Source organism: Ranitomeya variabilis, chromosome 4 (genome assembly GCF_051348905.1).
Source record: "Ranitomeya variabilis isolate aRanVar5 chromosome 4, aRanVar5.hap1, whole genome shotgun sequence".
In the NCBI taxonomy this organism is placed as follows: Eukaryota; Metazoa; Chordata; class Amphibia; order Anura; family Dendrobatidae; genus Ranitomeya; species Ranitomeya variabilis.
The window spans coordinates 51,101,091-51,126,533 of NC_135235.1; the positions used below are offsets into that span (position 1 = coordinate 51,101,091).

General features: G+C 45.1%; 1 protein-coding gene across 1 annotated transcript in view; it reads left to right on the forward strand.

Moving 5' to 3' along the window:
• LOC143769709 (alpha-2-macroglobulin-like protein 1) overlaps positions 1–25,443 on the forward strand; it is a 289,826-nt gene that overhangs the window by 260,196 nt on the left and 4,187 nt on the right. Inside the window, exons 35-36 of the mRNA XM_077258495.1 lie at positions 23,683–23,724; positions 24,056–24,190. Coding sequence (XP_077114610.1) covers positions 23,683–23,724; positions 24,056–24,190 — 177 coding nt within the window. The remainder of the gene's footprint in view (positions 1–23,682; positions 23,725–24,055; positions 24,191–25,443) is intronic.

Sequence of the window (25,443 nt, forward strand, 5' to 3'; positions counted from 1 at the left end):
GATTGTTCTTAATGACGTTAGCAGTATGTGTGGTGTTGTTTTCCAGCTGCAGAATAAATTTGGAGCCAATCAGATACCTTCTTAATGGAATTTGCGCAAGCCTACATCAACAGGAGATCTGTGGTTAGTTCTCCAAGATGTTTGGAACAATCTCCTTGCCAATTTCCATCAAAATCTGTGTACAAGTGAACTGAGAAGAATTGATGCTGTTTTGAATACGGATGGTGGTCACAATAAATGCTAATTTGATTTAGATTTTTATTTTGTTCATTCAGTTTGCATGTTATTAATGGATAAAAATAAACTACCAACACTTCAATTTTTCAAGCATTCTTCGCAGCATTTTTCACAAACCTGCCTAAAACTTTTGCACAGTACTGTAAAGTGCATTTCATTTTTCAGAATACTGTTCACTTGATTAGAGTGTGTTACAATAATGTCTTTAGATTCTCTGCTGTTTCACTTGCTTGGAAGTTTTAATGGATTAGTGGCCTCTCTATGCAAATAGAGCAGTGATCCCAAACTACGTGCCAGTGTTATGTATTGATCAGCGTGTCACTTGCTGTAGCTAAATACTATTGTCATGCTGCTGCAGTGCAGTGTAACGCAACCTCCACCAGAGGGAGCTTGAGAGGCAAGTGAGACTGCGTACACAGAGTAACCCCACAGAGCAGCAGCACAGGCACCACCAAGTGGCGAGAGAGTGGTCACACAAGCTTAGTCAAAAAACGTTCAGATGCAAAGTACAAAAAGCAGTAAGCAGTATGCGTGGTCAGGAGCAAGCCAGGGGATTCAGCAATGGTCGGAAGTGGATAAGAAAAAGACAGAAAGCAGTAGTGAGTCCAAATACAGGCCGAGTCAGAAACCAGATAATCAAACCGAGAAACAGAGAAACGCTGGGAAACGGGCAGACAGAGGAAGACAACAGACATAGGGCAAGTCAGGGATCACAGCAGGACAAATCAAGGATTACCAGAGTCAGGTTCACACGCTGAAGGCAGAACTAACTATAGCTGACAGAGCAGACAGCAGAACGAGGCAGAGCAAATTTAACCCTTGACATGATCCACCCGGAAAAAGGGCAGTCAGGATTAAACCCTGGAACTGATCATGACAACTATAGAATAATTATCAGTATCGTGTTGGGAGCCCAATCAGCAGCACAATACAACATGTAGGCCTTATAAAAATTCCAAACATTTGTCAAATAATACTCTTAACTAGTGTTGAGCATTCCGATACCACAAGTATCGGGTATCGGCTGATATTTGTGGTATCAGAATTCCGATACCGAGTTCCGATATTTTTTTGATATCGGAATCGAAAGTTCCCAGTGTGTGGTTCCCAGGGTCTGGAGGAGAGGAGACTTTCCTTCAGGCCCTGGGATCCATATTCATGTAAAAAATAAAGAATAAAAATAAAAAATATGGATATACTCACCCCTCTGGCGGAGCCTGGACCTTAGCGGTGTAACCGGCAGCCTCCGTTCCTAAGAATGCAGTGAGTTTAGGACCTGCGATGACGTCGCGGCTTGTGATTGGTCGCGTGAGCGGTCACATGAGCGGTCACGCGACCAATCACAAGCCGTGACGTCATCGAAGGTCCTTCACTCTGCATTCTTAGGAACGGAGGCAGACGCTTGGACCGGTGAGAGCCAGGGGCCGTCCGAGGGGTGAGTATATCAATATTTTTTATTTTTATTCTTTATTTTATACATGAATATTGATCCCAGGGCCTGAAGGAGAGTTTCCTCTCCTTCAGACCCTGGGAACCATTCCGATATTTTGTGTCCCATTGATATGCATTGGTATCGGGTATCGGCGATATCCAATACTTTTTGGGTATCGGCCGATCCAATCCGATACCGATACCTTTGCATATCGGAAGGTATCACTCAACACTACTCTTAACCCCTTTCTGACCTCAGACGGGATAGTACGTCCGAGGTCAGAAGCCCCTCTTTTCATGCGGGCTCCGGACATGAGCCCGCATCAAAGCCGGGACATGTCAGCTGTTTTGAACAGCTGACATATGCCCATAATAAGCACAGGCAGAATCGCGATCTGCCCGCGCCTATTAAGGTACCGTCACACTAGGCGATATCGCCAGCGATCCGTGACGTTGCAGCGACCTGGATAGCGATATCGCTGTATTTGACACGCAGCAGCGATCTGGATCCCGCTGTGAAATTGCTGGTCGCTGCTAGAAGGTCTGCACTTTATTTGGTCGCTAGGTCGCCGTGTATCGCCGTGTTTGACAGCAAAAGCAAGGATACCAGCGATATTTTACACTGGTAACCAGGGTAAACATCGGGTTACTAAGCGCAGGGCCGCGCTTAGTAACCCGATGTTTACCCTGGTTACCAGCGTAAAAGTTAAAAAAACAAACAGCACATACTCACCAGCGCGTCCCCCAGCCTCTGCTTCCTGACACTGACTGAGCGCCGGCCCTAAACTGAAAGTGAAAGCACAGCGGTGACGTCACCGCTGTGCTGTTAGGGCCGGAGCTCAGTCAGTGTCAGGAAGCAGAGGCTGGGGGACGCGCTGGTGAGTATGTGCTGTTTGTTTTTTTAACTTTTACGCTGGTAACCAGGGTAAACATCGGGTTACTAAGCGCGGCCCTGCGCTTAGCAACCCGATGCTTACCCTGGTTACCCGGGGACCTCGGCATCGTTGGTCGCTGGAGAGCGGTCTGTGTGACAGCTCTCCAGCGACCAAACAGCGACGCTGCAGCGATCGACATCGCTGTCGCTATCGCTGCAGCGTCGCTTAATGTGACGGTACCTTTAACTAGTTAAATGCCGCTGTCAAATGCAGACAGCGGCATTTAACTACCGCATCCGGCCGGGAGGCCGGAAATGACGGCATCGCCGACCCCCGTCACATGATTGGAGGTCGGCGATGCTTCAGTATTGTAACCATAGCGGTCCTTGAGACCTCTATGGTTACAGATCCCCGGCAGCTGTGAGTGCCAACCTGTGGTCGGCGCTCACAGTACACCTGATTTTCTGCTACATAGCAGCGAACAGCAGATCGCTGCTATGTAGCAGAGCCGATCGTGCTGTGCCTGCTTCTAGCCTCCCATGGAGGCTATTGAAGCATGGCAAAAGTAAAAAAAAAGTAAAAAAATTTGAAAAAAATAAAAAATATATAAAAGTTTAAATCACCCCCCTTTCGCCCCAATCAAAATAAATCAATAAAAAAAAAATCAAACCTACACATATTTGGTATCGCAACATTTAGAATTGCTCGATCTATCAATACAAAAAAGCATTCGCTTTTCGCTGATCGCTAAACAGCGTAGCGAGAAAAAAAATTAGAAACACCAGAATTACGCTTTTTTAGTCTCCGTGACATTGCGTTAAAATGCAATAACGGGCGATCAAAAGAACATATCTGCACCAAACTGTTATCATTAAAAATGCCAGCTCGGCATGCAAAAAATAAGCCCTCAACCGACCCCAGATCATGAAAAATGGAGACGCTACGAGTGTCGGAAAATGGCGCAATTTTTTTTTTTTTCAGCAAAGTTTGGAATTTTTTTTCACCACTTAGGTAAAAAATAACCTAGTCATGTTAGGTGTCTTTGAACTTGCAATGACCTGGAGAATCATAATGTCAGGTCAGTTTTAGCATTTAGTGAACCTAGCCAAACAAAAAACAAGTGTGGGACTGCACTTTTTTTGCAATTTCACTGCACTTGGAATTTTTTCCCGTTTTCTAGTACATGACATGCTAAAACCAATGATGTCTTTCAAAAGTTCAACTCGTCCTGCAAAAATTAAGCCCTCACATGGCCAAATTGACGGAAAAATAAAAAGTTATGGCTCTGGGAAGGAGGGGAGTGAAAAACGAACACGGAAAAGCGAAAAATTCCAAGGTCATGAAGGGGTTAAACAAAGTAAAATCATTCCATTAGAATTCCACAAAATACAAAGGTAAATACCACCATACAGTGCTCAAGTAATGCTGGCTGTTATGATCCTTAGTGGCTGAGGATCACAAAACGGACTAGCTAAGTTAATGAACATAGACAAGAGCTCTAGGGAGGTGGTAACTGGACTGACCGCAAACCTGATCCTAACCAAACACACTAAAGGTAGCTGGTGAACGTACCTAAATTCCTGGACGTCTCGACCCAGCCTGAGAAACTATCTACTCCTAGAGGGAAAGTAAGACCTCACTTGCCTCAGAGAAATCACCCCAAAGATATTGGAAGCCCCCAACAAATAATAACGGTGAGGTAAGGGGAAAATACAAATGTAGAAATGAAAACAGATTCAGCAAATGAGGCCCGCTAATACTAGATAGCAGAAGACAGATAGGGAACTGTGCGGTCAGTAAAAAACCCTATGCAAAATATCCACGCTGAGAATACAAGAACCCCCACACCAACTAACGGTGTGAGGGGAGAAACTCAGCCCCCTAGAGCTACCAGCAAGCAAGGAAATCACATATTAGCAAGCTGGACAAGAAACAAAAATAAACCAAGAAACATATGAACACTGATGATCAAAAAATGAACAAACAAAAACTTAGCTTCTCTTGAAGAGACTGATAACGAAGGAATGCAGGAGAGCTCAAAATAGCACTGAAGACATTGACAGCAGGCAACCACTGAAAGTCCAGGTGAGCTAAATAGGAAACCAACTACCAGATAACGAGACAGCTGATTCCAGCCACAAACCTGCAGAAAAACACAAAGAGCCACCAGAGGGAGCCCAAAGACAGCACTCACACAGTACCACTTGTGACCACCAGAGGGAGCCCAAAAATAGAGTTCACAACATACCCCCCCTTGAGGAGGGGTCACCGAACCCTCATCAAGACCCCCAGGGTGATCAGGATGAGCCACATGGAAGGCACGAACCAAATCGGCCGCATGAACATCAGAGACGACAACCCAGGAATTATCCTCCTGACCATAGCCCTTCCACTTAACCAAAAACTGAAGCCTCCGTCTAGAAATACGAGAATCCAAGATCTTCTCCACCACGTACTCCAATTCTCCCTCAACCAGCACCGGAGCAGGGGGCTCAACAGAAGGAACCACAGGCACCACATACCTCCGCAACAAAGACCTATGGAACACATTATGAATGGCAAACGATGCTGGGAGGTCCAAACGAAAAAACACCGGGTTAAGGACTTCCAAAATCTTATAAGGACCGATGAAGCGAGGCTTGAATTTAGGAGAGGAGACCATCATAGGCACATACCGAGAAGACAGCCATACCAAATCCCCAACACGAAGTCGGGGACCCACACCGCGACGGCGGTTGGCAAAGCGCTGAGCCTTCTCCAGTGACAACTTCAAATTGTCCACCACATGGTTCCAAATCTGCTGCAACCTATCCACCACAGAATCCACCCCAGGACAGTCAGAAGGCTCAACCTGCCCTGAGGAAAAACGAGGATGAAAACCAGAATTGCAGAAAAAAGGCGAAACCAAAGTGGCAGAACTAGCCCGATTATTAAGGGCAAATTCGGCCAATGGCAAAAAAGTCACCCAATCATCCTGATCAGCTGAAACAAAACATCTTAAATACGTTTCCAAGGTCTGATTAGTTCGCTCAGTTTGACCATTCGTCTGAGGATGGAAAGCCGACGAAAAAGACAAATCAATGCCCATATTAGCACAAAAGATCCGCCAAAATCTGGACACAAACTGGGATCCTCTGTCCGACACAATATTTTCAGGGATGTCGTGCAAGCGAACCACATTCTGAAAAAATAAAGGAACCAAATCGGAGGAGGAAGGCAACTTAGGCAAGGGCACCAAATGGACCATTTTGGAAAAACGATCACACACCACCCAGATGACAGACATTCTCTGAGATACTGGAAGATCCGAAATAAAATCCATGGAAATGTGCGTCCAAGGCCTCTTCGGGACAGGCAAAGGCAAAAGCAAACCACTGGCACGAGAACAGCAAGGCTTAGCCCGAGCACAAATCCCACAGGACTGCACAAAGGAACGCACATCCCGTGACAAGGAAGGCCACCAGAAGGACCTAGCCACCAAATCTCTGGTACCAAAAATCCCAGGATGACCTGCCAACACCGAAGAATGAACCTCAGAAATAACTCTGCTGGTCCATCTATCAGGGACAAACAGTCTCTCTGGTGGGCAACGGTCAGGTCTATCCGCCTGAAATTTCTGCAGCACTCGTCGCTAGGGTTGAGCGAAACGGGTCGATCATTTTCAAAAGTCGCCGACTTTTGGCTAAGTCGGCGTCTCATGAAACCCGATCCGACCCCTGTGCTTGTCGGCCATGCGGTACGCGACTTTCGCGCCAAAGTCGCGTTTCAATGACGCGAAAAGCGCCATTTCTCAGCCAATGAAGGTGAACGCAGAGTGTGGGCAGCGTGATGACATAGATCCTGGTCCCCACCATCTTAGAGAAGGGCATTGCAGTGATTGGCTTGCTGTCTGCGGCGTCACAGGGGCTATAAAGGGGCGTTCCCGCCGACCGCCATCTTACTGCTGCTGATCTGAGCTTAGGGAGAGGTTGCTGCCGCTTCGTCAGAAGCAGGGAGAGCGTTAGGCAGGGTCCACTAACCACCAAACCGCTTGTGCTGTAGCGATTTCCACTGTCCAACACCACCTTCGGTGTGCAGGAACAGTGGAAGCTATTTTTTTTTTTTTTTTTCCTCAGCGCTGTAGCTCATTGGGCTGCCCTAGAAGGCTCCGTGATAGCTGTATTGCTGTGTGTACGCCACTGTGGAAACCAACTGCTTTTTTCAAAGCACATATCCTCTTGTTCCTTCCTTTCTGCACAGCTATCTTTTTTGTTTGTCCACACTTTTTATTTAATTTGTGCATCAGTCCACTCCTATTGCTGCCTGCCATACCTGGCTTAGATTACTGCAGGGAGATAGTAATTGTAGGACAGTCCCTGTTTTTTTTTTTTTGTTTTTTTTTGTGGGAGATTAAGATTGGCATTTCTGCTACAGTGCCATCCCTGTGTGTGCCATCTCTCACTGAGTGGGCCATAGAAAGCCTATTTATTTTTTCCGTGATTTGTGTTCTAAATTCTACCTCAACACAAAAACACTACATCAATCAGTGGTAGAAAAATATTGGCCTCAGTCAGGGCTTGTGTGCCACTGCTGTGTGTGCTATCTCTCATTCAGTGGGCTATAGAAAGCCTATTTATATATTTATTTTTTTTCTTATTATTTGGTTTCTAAAGTCTCCCTGAAAAAATAAAAAAATAAAAAAACAGTGGGAGAGTAATATTGCCCTTTCAGCTTGTGTGCCAGTCTTGACTCCTGGGTGTGCCACCTCTCTCTCATTCAGTGGGCCATAGAAAGCCTATTTATTTTTTTGGTTTTTTTAATATTATTTGGTTTCTAAAGTCTCCCTGAAAAAAAAAAAAACATAAAAAAACAGTGGGAGAGTAATATTGCCCTTTCAGCTTGTGTGCCAGTCTTGACTCCTGGGTGTGCCACCTCTCTCATTCAGTGGGCCATAGAAAGCCTATTTATTTATTTTTTAAAATATTATTGGGTTTCTAAAGTCTCCCTTAAAAAACAAAAAATACATAAAAAAACAGTGGGAGAGTAATATTGCCCTTTCAGCTTGTGTGCCAGTCTTGACTCCTGGGTGTGCCACCTCTCTCATTCAGTGGGCCATAGAAAGCATTTTTTTTTTTCCTTGATTTGTGTTCTAAAATCTACCTCAACACAAAAACACTACATCAATCAGTGGGAGAAAAATATTGGCCTCAGTCAGGGCTTGTGTGCCACTGCTGTGTGTGCTATCTCTCATTCAGTGGGCTATAGAAAGCCTATTTATATATTTATTTTTTTTCTTATTATTTGGTTTCTAAAGTCTCCCTGAAAAAAAAATTAAAATAAAAAAACAGTGGGAGAGTAATATTGCCCTTTCAGCTTGTGTGCCAGTCTTGACTCCTGGGTGTGCCACCTCTCTCTCATTCAGTGGGCCATAGAAAGCCTATTTATTTTTTTGGTTTTTTTAATATTATTTGGTTTCTAAAGTCTCCCTGAAAAAAAAAAAACATAAAAAAACAGTGGGAGAGTAATATTGCCCTTTCAGCTTGTGTGCCAGTCTTGACTCCTGGGTGTGCCACCTCTCTCATTCAGTGGGCCATAGAAAGCCTATTTATTTTTTTTTTTAAATATTATTGGGTTTCTAAAGTCTCCCTTAAAAAACAAAAAATACATAAAAAAACAGTGGGAGAGTAATATTGCCCTTTCAGCTTGTGTGCCAGTCTTGACTCCTGGGTGTGCCACCTCTCTCTCTCATTCAGTGGGCCATAGAAAGGCTATTTATTTTTTTGGTTTTTTTAATATTATTTGGTTTCTAAAGTCTCCCTGAAAATAAAAAAAAAAAAACTTAAAAAAACAGTGGGAGAGTAATATTGCCCTTTCAGCTTGTGTGCCAGTCTTGACTCCTGGGTGTGCCACCTCTCTCTCTCATTCAGTGGGCCATAGAAAGGCTATTTATTTTTTTGGTTTTTTTAATATTATTTGGTTTCTAAAGTCTCCCTGAAAAAAAAAAAAAAATAAATTAGGTGGGAGATTAATATTGACATTAGTGCTTGAGTGACAGTCCTGCGTGTGTGTCATCTCTGTGATTTTGTGCCACAGAAAACAGAGTGTGTAACATTGTGCCTGATTTTCCTTGTGGTCTCACCAACCTGTTAAGGGATATTGAAATCATACTGAAGTTATAGCTCACCGTGTAAGTTGTTTGACAGCAACAAATAAAGTTACTTTGGTTAAGATTTTAAAACAATGAGGAAGTCTGGTGCAAGAGGTCGTCGTGGGCGTTCATTGTCAGCTGGTAATGATGGTAGTGGTAGTGGAGCATCAGGTGGTCGTGGGGATAAAAATATTCCACCTAAGTCTGGAGCTGTGGAGCCAGTTTCGTCGTCAGGCTACACAAGGCCTCGAACGCTCTCTTTTCTGGGAGTAGGAAAACCGCTTTTAAAGGCGGAGCAGCAACAGCAAGTTTTGGCTTACATTGCAGACTCAGCCTCTAGCTCTTTTGCCTCCTCTTCCGAAACTGGTAAATGTAAAAGCAGCGCGTCGCTTGTGGATGTTCACGGTCAGGGACAAGTCGCTTCCTTGTCCTCCTCAGCAAAAACTACAACAAGAGAGAAGGATGCAGCAGGCGACACAACGGGTCACTCCATGGAGCTCTTTACACATACCGTCCCTGGCTTAGAAAGTGAAACATTTAACAGGCCATGCCCATTACAAGTATATTCTGACATGGAGTGCACTGATGCACAGCCACAGCCAGAGTACTATGCTGCTCCTTTGACTCAGACCACCACATTGCCCTCTCAGGGTACAGATCCACAATCAGACCCTGATGAGACTATGTTGCCCCGCCACGAACGCTATACCACCGACCGACACAGTGACACAGACGAAGTTGCACACGAGCTCGAAGAGGAGGTAATAGATGACCCAGTTATTGACCCCGATTGGCAGCCATTGGGGGAACAGGGTGCAGGCGGCAGTAGTTCAGAAGCGGAGGTGGAGGAGGGGCCGCAGCAGGCATCAACATCGCAACAGGTTCCATCTGCCGGGCCCGTATCTGGCCCAAAACGCGTGTCAAAGCCAAAACCTGTTGGAGGACAGCGTGGCCATCCGGTTAAAGCTCAGTCTGCAATCCCTGAAAAGGGATCCGAGTCTAGGAAGAGTGCAGTCTGGCATTTTTTTAAACAACATCCAACTGATCAGCGCAAAGTCATCTGTCAAAAATGTTCAACTAGCTTAAGCAGAGGTCAGAATCTGAAAAGTCTAAATACTAGTTGCATGCATAGACACTTAACCACCATGCATTTTCAAGCCTGGACTAACTACCAAACGTCCCTTAAGGTTGTAGCACCCTCGGCCAATGAAGCTAGTCAGCAACGCAACATCCCTTCCGTCACTGTAAGGCCACCATTTTCCGCACCACCGGCAGTATCTGTGCAGGTTTCTTTGCCAGCCAAAAGCAGTCAGGGTCAGGGAACCACCAGTTTTGTAGGAGGAAATATTGCATCTAGGGCACCGGCGGAAACAATACCGTCTCCAACCGTCTCTCAGTCTGCCATGTACACCGGCACACCCGAAAGTTCCACGATCTCCAGCTCTCCAGTCCAGCTCACCCTACATGAGACTCTGGTTAGAAAAAGGAAGTACTTATCCTCGCATCTGCGTACACAGGGTTTTAACGCCCACATAGCTAGACTAATCTCGTTAGAGATGATGCCCTACCGGTTAGTTGAAAGCGAAGCTTTCAAAGCCCTGATGGAGTACGCTGAACCACGATACGAGCTACCCAGTCGACACTTTTTTTCCAGAAAAGCCATCCCAGCCCTGCACCAGCATGTTAAACAGCGCATCGTCCATGCACTCAGGCAATCTGTGAGTACAAAGGTGCACCTGACTACAGATGCATGGACCAGTAGGCATGGCCAGGGACGTTATGTGTCCATCACGGCACACTGGGTGAATGTGGTGGATGCAGGGTCCACAGGCGACATCAATTTAGGGACAGTTGTGCCTAGCCCACGGTCTAGGAAACAGTTGGCTGTAGGCGTTCGCACCCCCTCCTCCTCCTCCTCCTCGTCCTCCTGCAGAAGCTACAGCTCTTCCACAGAACGCAGTCTGCCAACCACTCCATCGGCAGATGACACTGTTGCACACCAGTTGTCCCATTATGGGCCAGCTACTGCCAAGCGTCAGCAGGCTGTATTGGCTATGAAGTGTTTGGGCGACAACAGACACACCGCGGAAGTTCTATCCGAGTTCTTGCAACAAGAAACGCAGTCGTGGCTGGGCACAGTAGATCTTGAGGCAGGCAAGGTAGTGAGTGATAACGGAAGGAATTTCATGGCTGCCATCTCCCTTTCCCAACTGAAACACATTCCTTGCCTGGCTCACACCTTAAACCTGGTGGTGCAGTGCTTATTGAAAACTTATCCTGGGTTCTCCGACCTGCTCCTCAAAGTGCGTGCACTTTGCTCACATATCCGACGTTCGCCTGTACACGCCAGCCGTATGCAGACCTATCAGCGGTCTTTGAACCTTCCCCAGCATCGCCTAATCATAGACGTTGCAACAAGGTGGAACTCAACACTGCACATGCTTCAGAGACTGTGCGAACAGAGGCGTGCTGTTATTTATTTGTGGGAGGATACACGGGCAGGCAGTAGGATGGCAGACATGGAGTTGTCAGGTGTGCAGTGGTCTAAGATACAAGACATGTGTCAAGTCCTTCAGTGTTTTGAGGAATGCACACGGCTGGTTAGTGCAGACAACGCCGTAATAAGCATGAGCATCCCCCTAATGCGTCTGCTGATGCAAAGTTTGACGCACATAAAGGAGCAGGCGTCTGCACCAGAGGAAGAGGAAAGCCTTGATGACAGTCAGCCATTGTCTGGTCAGGGCAGTGTACAGGACGAGGTAGCGGGCGAAGAGGAGGTGGAGGACGAGGAGGATGATGGGGATGAGTATATTTTTAATGCCGAACCTTTCCCGGGGGCACAGGAAATTGGTTGCGTGTCACGGCCGGGTTCTGGTTTTTTGAGGGACACAAGTGACGTAGATTTGCCTGCAACTGCCCCTCAACCAATCACAACCGGAGATTTGACAACTGGAACTTTGGCCCACATGGCGGATTATGCCTTACGTATCCTAAAAAGGGACACACGCATTACGAAAATGATGAACGATGACGATTACTGGTTGGCCTGCCTCCTTGATCCACGCTATAAAGGCAAATTGCAAAATATTATGCCACATGAGAACTTGGAACTAATATTAGCAACCAAACAATCAACTCTTGTTGACCGTTTGCTTCAGGCATTCCCAGCACACAGCGCACGTGATCGTTCTCACACGAGCTCCAGGGGGCAGCAGACTAGGAGTGTTAGGGGTGCACACATCAGAAGTGGCGTTGGACAGAGGGGTTTTCTGACCAGGTTGTGGAGTGATTTTGCTATGACCGCAGACAGGACAGGTACTGCTGCATCAATTGAAAGTGACAGGAGACAACATTTGTCCAGTATGGTTACTAACTATTTTTCATCCCTTATCGATGTTCTCCCTCAACCGTCATTCCCATTTGATTACTGGGCCTCCAAATTAGACACCTGGCCAGAATTGGCAGAATATGCATTGCAGGAGCTTGCTTGCCCGGCAGCAAGTGTCCTATCAGAAAGAGTATTCAGTGCTGCAGGTTCAATATTAACCGAAAAAAGGACTCGTCTGGCTACCCAAAATGTTGACGATCTAACATTCATTAAAATGAACCACAACTGGATTTCGAAATCTTTTGCCCCACCTTGCCCGGCCGACACCTAGCTTTCCTATGAAAAGCTCTTGCCTGTGAATTACTTTTCTAATGTCTAATTTGCTGCAGCTGATTGTACAGCATACGACATGTTTACACCTCCCTAAATGGCAAAACTCCCCACACGGGGCCGTGGTATCGCGACTTGGCGCAAGCACCCGTGAGACTGCTGTTTGTCTGAAGAGGTGGGTGTGCTCGCTTTTGGTTGACGGCATTGCTACTGGGTCCCTCATAGTACAATGTAGTGTCTCTGGCGGTGGTGGTGCGCACCCAACGTCAGACACACCGTTGTAACATGAGGGGCCCTGGGGCGGTCCCGCCGGCCTCAAGAGAGTTCCCCCCTACCCCAGCTCAAAATGTGCTCTACCACGTGCAAAATTATGTCGCACAGCTCCACCAATCTTTAGTCTATTCGCTGACATCATTCAATGTCTGGCACTGACAATACAAATTTGTAGACATCTATGATGCAACTTAAAGTAGTCTGTGTCTGTGTCCTATATTGGCACCATTAAATAGTTACTGCCAAATTACTATGTCAGAAACTCAGTAGATGAGCCCACCCCTGTACCTAAGTATGCCACCTTTTTTTTTGTTTTGGTTGTTTTGCGAGACATTAACATCTATTTATATTTTGGGAGTACTGGGACAGACACTCCTTGCACTACTCCTCCACTCACCACCAAGCTGCCTGTGTATCCATGTAACCGCTGTAAAGCTGCCATGAGCCTATTGTTTGTTATTTTAGGCCTTTGATAGCCTGTCTGCGGTCCCTACTTTAAATACTCCTCCACTCATCACCAGCTGCCTGCCCGTGTATCCATGTAACCGCTGTAAAGCTGCCATGAGCCTATTGTTTGTTATTTTAGGCCTTTGATAGCCTGTCTGCGGTCCCTACTTTAAATACTCCTCCACTCATCACCAGCTGCCTGCCCGTGTATCCATGTAACCGCTGTAAAGCTGCCATGAGCCTATTGTTTGTTATTTTAGGCCTTTGATAGCCTGTCTGCGGTCCCTACTTTAAATACTCCTCCACTCATCACCAGCTGCCTGCCCGTGTATCCATGTAACCGCTGTAAAGCTGCCATGAGCCTATTGTTTGTTATTTTAGGCCTTTGATAGCCTGTCTGCGGTCCCTACTTTAAATACTCCTCCACTCATCACCAGCTGCCTGCCCGTGTATCCATGTAACCGCTGTAAAGCTGCCATGAGCCTATTGTTTGTTATTTTAGGCCTTTGATAGCCTGTCTGCGGTCCCTACTTTAAATACTCCTCCACTCACCACCAAGCTGCCTGTGTATCCATGTAACCGCTGTAAAGCTGCCATGAGCCTATTGTTTGTTATTTTAGGCCTTTGATAGCCTGTCTGCGGTCCCTACTTTAAATACTCCTCCACTCATCACCAGCTGCCTGCCCGTGTATCCATGTAACCGCTGTAAAGCTGCCATGAGCCTATTGTTTGTTATTTTAGGCCTTTGATAGCCTGTCTGCGGTCCCTACTTTAAATACTCCTCCACTCACCACCAAGCTGCCTGTGTATCCATGTAACCGCTGTAAAGCTGCCATGAGCCTATTGTTTGTTATTTTAGGCCTTTGATAGCCTGTCTGCGGTCCCTACTTTAAATACTCCTCCACTCATCACCAGCTGCCTGCCCGTGTATCCATGTAACCGCTGTAAAACTGCCATAAGCCTATTGTTTGTTATTTTAGGCCTTTGATAGCCTGTCTGCGGTCCCTACTTTAAATACTCCTCCACTCACCACCAGCTGCCTGCCCGTGTATCCATGTAACCGCTGTAAAACTAAGCCTATTGTTTGTTATTTTAGGCCTTTGATAGCCTGTCTGCGGTCCCTACTTTAAATACTCCTCCACTGACCACCAAGCTGCCTGCCCGTGTATCCATGTAACCGCTGTAAAACTGCCATAAGCCTATTGTTTGTTATTTTAGGCCTTTGATAGCCTGTCTGCGGTCCCTACTTTAAATACTCCTCCACTGACCACCAAGCTGCCTGCCCGTGTATCCATGTAACCGCTGTAAAACTGCCATAAGCCTATTGTTTGTTATTTTATGCCTTTGATAGCCTGTCTGCGGTCCCTACTTTAAATACTCCTCCACTCACCACCAAGCTGCCTGTGTATCCATGTAACCGCTGTAAAGCTGCCATGAGCCTATTGTTTGTTATTTTAGGCCTTTGATAGCCTGTCTGCGGTCCCTACTTTAAATACTCCTCCACTCATCACCAGCTGCCTGCCCGTGTATCCATGTAACCGCTGTAAAACTGCCATGAGCCTATTGTTTGTTATTTTAGGCCTTTGATAGCCTGTCTGCGGTCCCTACTTTAAATACTCCTCCACTCACCACCAAGCTGCCTGTGTATCCATGTAACCGATGTAAAACTGCAGTATTTTGCTTATAAAAAAGAAAATACTGGAGAGATATCAAATGCAGACATTTTAACATTAAAAACAAAAACACATACAACAAAAAACTGGTACAGTACAAAAATTGGCCACCAGCTACAAAAACTTTCTCCTGCAAGTAGTTAACTGAAAGGTTTTTTTCCATTGAAAACACAGATATGGCATCCACCGAGTGTTGTCCTGTCGCGTCTTCTTTATATTATTGCCAAGAAGCTGCAACTGAATAAAGCTGAGCTTCTACCTTCTGCCTCTTATTAACTGCTTTTTTTTAAAAAAATTGTCCACCAGCTACAAAAACTTGCTCCTGCAAGTAGTTAACTGAAAGGTTTTTTTCCATTGAAAACACAGATATGGCATCCACCGAGTGTTGTCCTGTCGCGTCTTCTTTATATTATTGCCAAGAAGCTGCAACTGAATAAAGCTGAGCTTCTACCTTCTGCCTCTTATTAACTGCTTTTTTTTTATAAAATTGGCTGTTCCGGCCTACTAATGGTGTCTGTCTGCCCCTGCCTGGTGTTGTCCTCAACTGAATAAAGCTGAGCTTCAACCTTCAGTTCCAAATTACCATTTTTAAAAATGCAATTGGCTGTTCCGGCCTACTAAAGGTGTCTGTCTGCCCCTGCCTGGTGTTGTCCTCAACTGAATAAAGCTGAGCTTCTACCTTCTGCCTCTTACTAACTGCTGTTTTTTTTAAAAATTGGCTGTTCCGGCCTACTAAAGGTGTCTGACTGCCCCTGCCTGGTGTTGTCCTCAACTGAATAAAGCTGAGCTTCAACCTTCTGTTCCAAATTACCATTTTTAAAAATGCAATTGGCTGTTCCGGCCTACTAAAGGTGAATGTCTGCCCCTGCCTGGTGTTGTCCTCAACTGAATAAAGCTGAGCTTCTACCTTCAGTTCCAAATTACCATTTTTAAAAATGCAATTGGCTGTTCCGGCCTACTAAAGGTGTCTGTCTGCCCCTGCCTGGTGTTGTCCTCAACTGAATAAAGCTGAGCTTCTACCTTCTGCCTCTTACTAACTGCTGTTTTTTTTAAAAATTGGCTGTTCCGGCCTACTAAAGGTGTCTGACTGCCCCTGCCTGGTGTTGTCCTCAACTGAATAAAGCTGAGCTTCAACCTTCTGTTCCAAATTACCATTTTTAAATATGCAATTGGCTGTTCCGGCCTACTAAAGGTGAATGTCTGCCCCTGCCTGGTGTTGTCCTCAACTGAATAAAGCTGAGCTTCAACCTTCAGTTCCAAATTACCATTTTTAAAAATGCAATTGGCTGTTCCGGCCTACTAAAGGTGTCTGTCTGCCCCTGCCTGGTGTTGTCCTCAACTGAATAAAGCTGAGCTTCAACCTTCTGTTCCAAATTACCATTTTTAAAAATGCAATTGGCTGTTCCGGCCTACTAAAGGTGAATGTCTGCCCCTGCCTGGTGTTGTCCTCAACTGAATAAAGCTGAGCTTCTACCTTCAGTTCCAAATTACCATTTTTAAAAATGCAATTGGCTGTTCCGGCCTACTAAAGGTGTCTGTCTGCCCCTGCCTGGTGTTGTCCTCAACTGAATAAAGCTGAGCTTCTACCTTCTGCCTCTTACTAACTGCTGTTTTTTTTAAAAATTGGCTGTTCCGGCCTACTAAAGGTGTCTGACTGCCCCTGCCTGGTGTTGTCCTCAACTGAATAAAGCTGAGCTTCAACCTTCTGTTCCAAATTACCATTTTTAAAAATGCAATTGGCTGTTCCGGCCTACTAAAGGTGAATGTCTGCCCCTGCCTGGTGTTGTCCTCAACTGAATAAAGCTGAGCTTCTACCTTCAGTTCCAAATTACCATTTTTAAAAATGCAATTGGCTGTTCCGGCCTACTAAAGGTGTCTGTCTGCCCCTGCCTGGTGTTGTCCTCAACTGAATAAAGCTGAGCTTCTACCTTCTGCCTCTTACTAACTGCTGTTTTTTTTAAAAATTGGCTGTTCCGGCCTACTAAAGGTGTCTGACTGCCCCTGCCTGGTGGTGTCCTCAACTGAATAAAGCTGAGCTTCAACCTTCTGTTCCAAATTACCATTTTTAAAAATGCAATTGGCTGTTCCGGCCTACTAAAGGTGAATGTCTGCCCCTGCCTGGTGTTGTCCTCAACTGAATAAAGCTGAGCTTCAACCTTCAGTTCCAAATTACCATTTTTAAAAATGCAATTGGCTGTTCCGGCCTACTAAAGGTGAATGTCTGCCCCTGCCTGGTGTTGTCCTCAACTGAATAAAGCTGAGCTTCTACCTTCTGTTCCAAATTACCATTTTTAAAAATGCAATTGGCTGTTCCGGCCTACTAAAGGTGAATGTCTGCCCCTGCCTGGTGTTGTCCTCAACTGAATAAAGCTGAGCTTCAACCTTCAGTTCCAAATTACCATTTTTAAAAATGCAATTGGCTGTTCCGGCCTACTAAAGGTGAATGTCTGCCCCTGCCTGGTGTTGTCCTCAACTGAATAAAGCTCAGCTTCTACCTTCTGTTCCAAATTACCATTTTTAAAAATGCAATTGGCTGTTCCGGCCTACTAAAGGTGAATGTCTGCCCCTGCCTGGTGTTGTCCTCAACTGAATAAAGCTGAGCTTCAACCTTCAGTTCCAAATTACCATTTTTAAAAATGCAATTGGCTGTTCCGGCCTACTAAAGGTGAATGTCTGACCCTGCCTGGTGTTGTCCTCAACTGAATAAAGCTGAGCTTCTACCTTCTGTTCCAAATTACCATTTTAAAAAATGCAATTGGCTGTTCCGGCCTACTAAAGGTGAATGTCTGCCCCTGCCTGGTGTTGTCCTCAACTGAATAAAGCTGAGCTTCAACCTTCAGTTCCAAATTACCATTTTTAAAAATGCAATTGGCTGTTCCGGCCTACTAAAGGTGTCTGTCTGCCCCTGCCTGGTGTTGTCCTCAACTGAATAAAGCTGAGCTTCTACCTTCTGCCTCTTACTAACTGCTGTTTTTTTAAAAAATTGGCTGTTCCGGCCTACTAAAGGTGTCTGACTGCCCCTGCCTGGTGTTGTCCTCAACTGAATAAAGCTGAGCTTCAACCTTCTGTTCCAAATTACCATTTTTAAAAATGCAATTGGCTGTTCCGGCCTACTAAAGGTGAATGTCTGCCCCTGCCTGGTGTTGTCCTCAACTGAATAAAGCTGAGCTTCTACCTTCTGTTCCAAATTACCATTTTTAAAAATGCAATTGGCTGTTCCGGCCTACTAAAGGTGAATGTCTGCCCCTGCCTGGTGTTGTCCTCAACTGAATAAAGCTGAGCTTCAACCTTCAGTTCCAAATTACCATTTTTAAAAATGCAATTGGCTGTTCCGGCCTACTAAAGGTGTCTGTCTGCCCCTGCCTGGTGTTGTCCTCAACTGAATAAAGCTGAGCTTCAACCTTCAGTTCCAAATTACCATTTTTAAAAATGCAATTGGCTGTTCCGGCCTACTAAAGGTGTCTGTCTGCCCCTGCCTGGTGTTGTCCTCAACTGAATAAAGCTGAGCTTCTACCTTCTGCCTCTTACTAACTGCTGTTTTTTTAAAAAATTGGCTGTTCCGGCCTACTAAAGGTGTCTGACTGCCCCTGCCTGGTGTTGTCCTCAACTGAATAAAGCTGAGCTTCAACCTTCTGTTCCAAATTACCATTTTTAAAAATGCAATTGGCTGTTCCGGCCTACTAAAGGTGAATGTCTGCCCCTGCCTGGTGTTGTCCTCAACTGAATAAAGCTGAGCTTCTACCTTCTGCCTCTTACTAACTGCTGTTTTTTTAAAAAATTGGCTGTTCCGGCCTACTAAAGGTGTCTGTCTGCCCCTGCCTGGTGTTGTCCTCAACTGAACAAAGCTGAGCTTCCACATTCTGGCTTTCGCCCTATACTATCAGATATTAAACTGCATTTGGCCTACTAGTGTGGTTATGCCCTTGAAACAGTGTCTGCTGCTCTTGGGTTTGCTACTCCACTGAACAAAGCAATGCCGCCTGTTTAGTCCTGTTACCAATTTTGAACTGCATTTAGCCTACTTTATTCTTTGGCCCTATATCTGTTTCCTCCTCATCCTGCCCATTGCCCAGCCACTGCTAGATGAGTCTGCTGGTACATTGACCTAGACCACTACATTCCCCTTATACTCTACACAGCCAGAATCTGACCCTGCTGAAAGTAAGGTTCCCCTTCCCGCATGTTATACCACCTTACACAGGGACAGAGAGGAAGGTGCAGATGAAAGTGCAGGTTCCTTCATCAGGTGGGGGGGCATACTCGTTGGCGACGTCACTGGCACAGGGCCCCTCAGAGTACGCAAAAGTGTCGCTGCTGGTGGGAGGCGCCCCCGCCATGCAAACACACATCGCTGTACTTTGAGGGGCCCTGTGCCAGTGCCAATGCGAACGAGTGGGCCCCCCCTGCTTGCTCAGGATCACAGCACTTGCAACGTTGAAATACTTACCTTTCCCTGCAACACTGCCGTGACGTAGTCCGCATTTCCTGGGCCCACGAAAAACTTGAGCCGACCCTACTCCCCCCACAACTTTTGCCAAATGACCCCCAATTCCCTATGCCCAACTATCATTATAAAGTTAATTAAGATTGACAAGCTTCAGAAACAAGAATGGATGTTTTTGGCATTAAAATGGGCACTGTAGGTGTTTTCCTGGCCTCCACTCACTGCCGACTATGCTTCCCCATTGACTTGCATTGGGTTTCGTGTTTCGGTCGATCCCCGACTTTTAGCGATAATCGGCCGACTGCACTCGACTCGACTCTGGACAAAATCGGGTTTCACAAAACCCGACTCGATCTTAAAAAAATGAAAGTCGCTCAACTCTACTCGTCGCAAATCTGGGGAAATGGCAGACAAAATCACTCCCTCTCTGAGGATACCAGCCGGCTCTGAAACTCCCGGAGAGTCAGGCACAAAACTCCTAGAAAGAGCATCAGCCTTCACGTTCTTCGAACCAGGCAGGTACGAGACCACGAAATCGAAGCGGGAGAAAAACAACGACCAACAAGCCTGTCTAGGATTCAGCCGCTTGGCAGACTCGAGATAAATCAGATTTTTGTGATCAGTCAAGACCACCACACGATGCTTAGCTCCCTCGAGCCAATGTCGCCACTCCTCAAATGCCCACTTCATAGCCAACAACTCCCGATTACCAACATCATAATTCCGCTCGGCAGGCGAAAACTTTCTTGAAAAGAAGGCACAAGGCTACATCACAGAGCAATCAGAGCTTTTCTGCGACAAAACAGCCCCTGCTCCAATCTCAGAAACATCAACCTCGACCTGAAAAGGAAGAGAGATATCAGGCTGACATAAGACTGGAGCTGAAGAGAACCGGCGCTTCAGCTCCCGAAAGGCTTCCACGGCCGCAGGAGACCAATTAGTCACATCAGAACCCTTCTTGGTCAAATCCGTCAAGGGCTTAACCACGCCAGAAAAATTAGCGATGAAGCGACGGTAAAAATTAGCAAAACCCAAGAACTTCTGAAGACTCTTAACAGATGTAGGCTGAGTCCAGTCATGAATAGCCTGGACCTTGACTGGGTCCATCTCAATAGTAGAAGGAGAAAAAATAAAACCCAAAAAGGAAACCTTCTGTACTCTGAAGAGACATTTTGAGCCCTTCACAAATAAGGCATTAGCATGCAGGACCTGAAATACCATCCTGACCTGCTTCACATGGGACTCCCAATCATCAGAAAAGACCAAAATGTCATCCAGATACACAATCATAAATTTATCCAGATATTCTCGGAAGATGTCATGCATGAAGGACTGAAACACAGAAGGAGCATTAGAGAGTCCAAAAGGCATCACCAAGAACTCAAAATGGCCTTCGGGCGTATTAAATGCTGTTTTCCATTCGTCCCCCTGCTTAATACGCACAAGGTTATACGCACCACGAAGATCTATCTTGGTGAACCAACTGGACCCCTTAATCCGAGCAAACAGATCAGACAATAATGGCAAAGGATACTGAAATTTGACCGTGATTTTATTTAGAAGACGATAATCTATACAAGGTCTCAGAGAACCATCCTTCTTGGCCACAAAAAAAGAATCCTGCACCAAGAGGGGAGGAGGATGGACGAATATGTCCCTTCTCCAGAGACTCCTTTATATAACTCCACATCGCGGCATGTTCTGGTACAGACAAATTAAAAAGTCGTCCCTTAGGGAACTTACTACCAGGAATCAAATTTATAGCACAATCACAATCCCTATGAGGAGGCAGGGCACCGGATCTGGGCTCATCAAATACATCCTGGTAGTCCGACAAAAACTCAGGGACCTCAGAAGGAGTGGAAGAAGCAATTGACACCAAAGGAGCATCGCCATGAATCCCCTGGCAACCCCAACTTGACACTGACATAGCTTTCCAATCCAGAACTGGATTATGGGCCTGCAGCCATGGCAGACCCAAAAGGACAACATCATGCAAATTATGCAGCACAAGAAAGCGAATCACCTCCTGATGTACAGGAGTCATGCACATGGTCACTTGAGTCCAATATTGAGGCTTATTCTCAGCCAATGGTGTAGCATCAATTCCCCTCAGTGAAATAGGGAATTCCAAAGGCTCCAGGACAAAACCACAGCGCCTGGCAAACGACAAATCCATCAGATTCAGGGCAGCACCTGAATCCACAAAAGCCATAACCGAGTAGGAAGACAAAGAACAAATTAAAGTAACAGACAAAATGAATTTAGGCTGTATAGTACCAATGGTGACAGGTTTAGCGATTTTTTTTAAACGCTTAGAGCATGCTGAGATAACATGAGTAGAATCACCACAGTAAAAGCACAACCCATTTTGACGTCTATGACTTTGCCGCTCAATTCTGGTCAGAATTCTGTCACATTGCATAGACTCAGGTCTCTGTTCAGAAAACACCGCCAGAGGATGCGCAGATTTGCGCTACCGCAAATGCCGATCAATCTGAATGGCCAAAGCCATTGAGTCATTCAGACTTGCAGGCGTGGGGAACCCCACCATAACATTCTTAATGGCTTCAGAAAGAGCTTCTCTGAAATTTGCAGCCAGGGCACACTCATTCCATTGAGTAAGCACCGACCATTTCCTAAATATTTGACAATACACCTCTGCTTCATCCTGACCTTGAGAGAGGGCCAGCAAAGCCTTTTCTGCCTGGTTCTCAAGATTAGGTTTCTCATAAAGCAGTCCAAGCGCCAGAAAAAACACATCCACATTCAGCAATGCAGGATCTCCTGGCACCAGAGAGAAAGCCCAATCTTGAGGGTCGCCACGTAACAAGGAGATAACAATTTTAACTTGCTGAGCGGAATCACCAGAGGAACGGGGTCTCAAAGATAGAAATAATTTACAATTATTCTTAAAATTCAGAAACCTAGATCTATCTCCAGAAAACAACTCAGGAATAGGTATTTTTGGCTCTGACATAGGGCTATGAACAACAAAATCCTGAATGCTTTGCACCCTTGCAGCAAGATGATCCACACTAGAAGTCAGACTCTGAATATCCATGTCTGCAGCTGAACTCAAAACCACCCAGAGATTAAGGGGATGAGAGAAGCTTGACAGACTGCAGCAAAGGTAGAGAGAAAAAAAATTGTACTCAGGACTTCTCTTATCCCACTTCTGCGATGCATTAAACACTTTTCGGCCTGCTGTACTGTTATGATCCTTAGTGGCTGAGGATCACAAAACGGACTAGCTAAGTTAATGAACATAGACACGAGCTCTAGGGAGGTGGTAACTGGACTGACCGCAAACCTGATCCTAACCAAACACACTAAAGGTAGCCGGTGAACGTGCCTAAATTCCTGGACGTATCGACGCAGCCTGAGAAACTATCTACTCCTAGAGGAAAGTAAGACCTCACTTGCCTCAGAGAAATCACCCCAAAGATATAGGAAGCCCCCAACAAATAATAACGGTGAGGTAAGGGGAAAATACAAACGTAGAAATGAAAACAGATTCAGCAAATGAGGCCCGCTAATACTAGATAGCAGAAGACAGATAGGGAACTGTGCGGTCAGTAAAAAACCCTATGCAAAATATCCACGCTGAGAATACAAGAACCCCCACACCAACTAACGGTGTGAGGGGAGAAACTCAGCCCCCTAGAGCTACCAGCAAGCAAGGAAATCACATATTAGCAAGCTGGACAAGAAACAAAAATAAACCAAGAAACATATGAACACTGATGATCAAAAAATGAACAAACAAAAACTTAGCTTCTCTTGAAGAGACTGATAACGAAGGAATGCAGGAGAGCTCAAAATAGCACTGAAGACATTGACAGCAGGCAACCACTGAAAGTCCAGGTGAGCTAAATAGGAAACCAACTACCAGATAACGAGACAGCTGATCCCAGCCACAAACCTGCAGAAAAACACAAAGAGCCACCAGAGGGAGCCCAAAGACAGCACTCACACAGTACCACTTGTGACCACCAGAGGGAGCCCACAAATAGAGTTCACAACAGCTGGCATACCTAGTACCTGTATCATATGTAAAGTTCCCTAATGATAGTGCTATATAATGTCTAAATAATTAATATTCAGATTTTCCAGACGTCCAATGCACCAGACAATTTACAGTTCTCTGAACATAAGGAGGCAAGGGCGATAAGGCATCTCCACAGGCCATAAATCTGCCGCCTTCTAAATTCTTCTGAAAACTGTGTATGGACTTTGTGTCTGCGATCCATCAGATAACCCACTTTAATTATTTGTCTAAAACAGGGTGTCTCAGCTGCATTGGGGACATGTAGATTGTCTAAGAGTGCGAGGTCTTTTCTTTTCAATTTATAATAAAGCCATGATTCTATCATCAATATGAGGGTGATATTCACCAACATTAATTCTGCCCTGGTGCCAATAGCCTATTTTCTTTTAGTGACTAGATATTTCTACCTAAATTTTTCAGTGTTTTTTTGATCCTGATTTAAATTCAATATATATTTCTATTCCAGATGAGCACACAGTGGTGGAGTATCATGCCCCATGGAATTCAGGTAAGGAATCATCTCTGCATATTTCGTCACTGGTTTTAAAATCAGTGGTTGATTGCCTTTGCACGTGAATAAAAATGCTAATTACTCAGGAATGCAGGAATTTTATTCTGTCCTAACACTGCTGCTCCTCTCCCCATGTGTGTTTTTTATGGTTTGAGACACCCCTGTTTTATAATAGTTTGTCCTTTCTGTCTTTATTTGAAATAAAATTGTGTATCTTATCCTATTAGTGTATTACACTCTTTATCTATTCTGCAAATTAATTGCTGCATGATCTGTATGGTTCTTTATACTGTAATAGATGACATTTTTATGACATGTCCATGTTCAGTTGTAGATCACTGTGGATTATCTGCTACCGAGAGAGAGGATTGTGGATATGCAAGTATAACGAAGGAGCAATGTGAACAGAAAGGCTGCTGCTTTGACTCCAGCATTCATGAGACCAAATGGTGTTTCTTCCATGGTATGACTTCACATTTAATGTTCTCCGTACTCTTAAAACTTTTTTTTTTGTCAGTGCATCACTTTTAGCAGTTCTTGGTATCATATCAGAACTAGTGATGAGCGAGTGTACTCGTTGCTCGGGTGGTCTCCAAGTATTTGTTAGTGTTCAGAGATTAAGTTTTCATCGCTGCAGTTGAATGATTTACAGCTACTATCCAGGCTGAGTACATGTGGGGGTTACCTGGTTGCTAGGGAATCCACAGTGGCTAATCAAGCTGGCTAATAACTGTAAATCATTCAACTGCACCAATGAAAACTTAATTTCCGAACACTAACAAATACTCGGAGATAACCCGAGCGTGCTCGGGAAAACTCGAGCAACGAGTACACTCGCTCATCACTAATCAGAACCCTTTATTGTACACTGATGTAGTCTGAGGTAGAACATTCTGTGACTGGACTTATCTAACCCCCTAAAGACAACCCATATACATGTGCAGCATCTGTGCACCATCACTACTGTATATGTATCGGGCTCAGGAACCGAGCCTGCTCCATGAAGCACTGCTTAAGTCTCTCTTACATAGCTGGCACCCAAAAGTAACTGACCTAGCTATAATCACATCAGTTCAACCTCCTAAACACCACCATCAAGTATGACGGTTGCTTTTAAAATGGCGGCCGTCACTTCTGATGGCCATAGACCCTCCATGCGATGCAGCTGCGGACTACTGGAGCCACATATCTGCTATGTTAAAACTTTTATAAAACACAGACTGTGACTGAACTTTATATGAGATTATCATATTCACAGTACACTGCAGTGCAGTGAATAGGCAATCAAGTGATCTTGGGTTCAAGTCCCCTAAGAAAATTAAATAAAGTTTCAAAAACATAAAAATATACAGTACAGATCAAAAGTTTGGAGACGCCTTCTCATTTAATAAAAGGTAATAAAAGTATTTTCATGACTATAAAAATTGTAAACTCACACTGAAGGCATCAGAACTATGAATTCACACATGTGGAATTATATACTTAACAAAAAAGTGTGAAACAACTGAAATTATGTCTTATATTCTAGGTTCTTCAAAGTAGCCACCTTTTGCTTTGATGACTGCTTTGCACACTCTTGGCATTCTCTTGATGAGCTTCAAGAGGTAGTCACCGTAAATGGTCTTCCAACAATCTTGAAGGAGTTCCCAGAGATGCTTAGCACTTGTTGGCCCTTTTGCCTTCACTCTGCGGTCCAGCTCACCCCAAACCATCTCG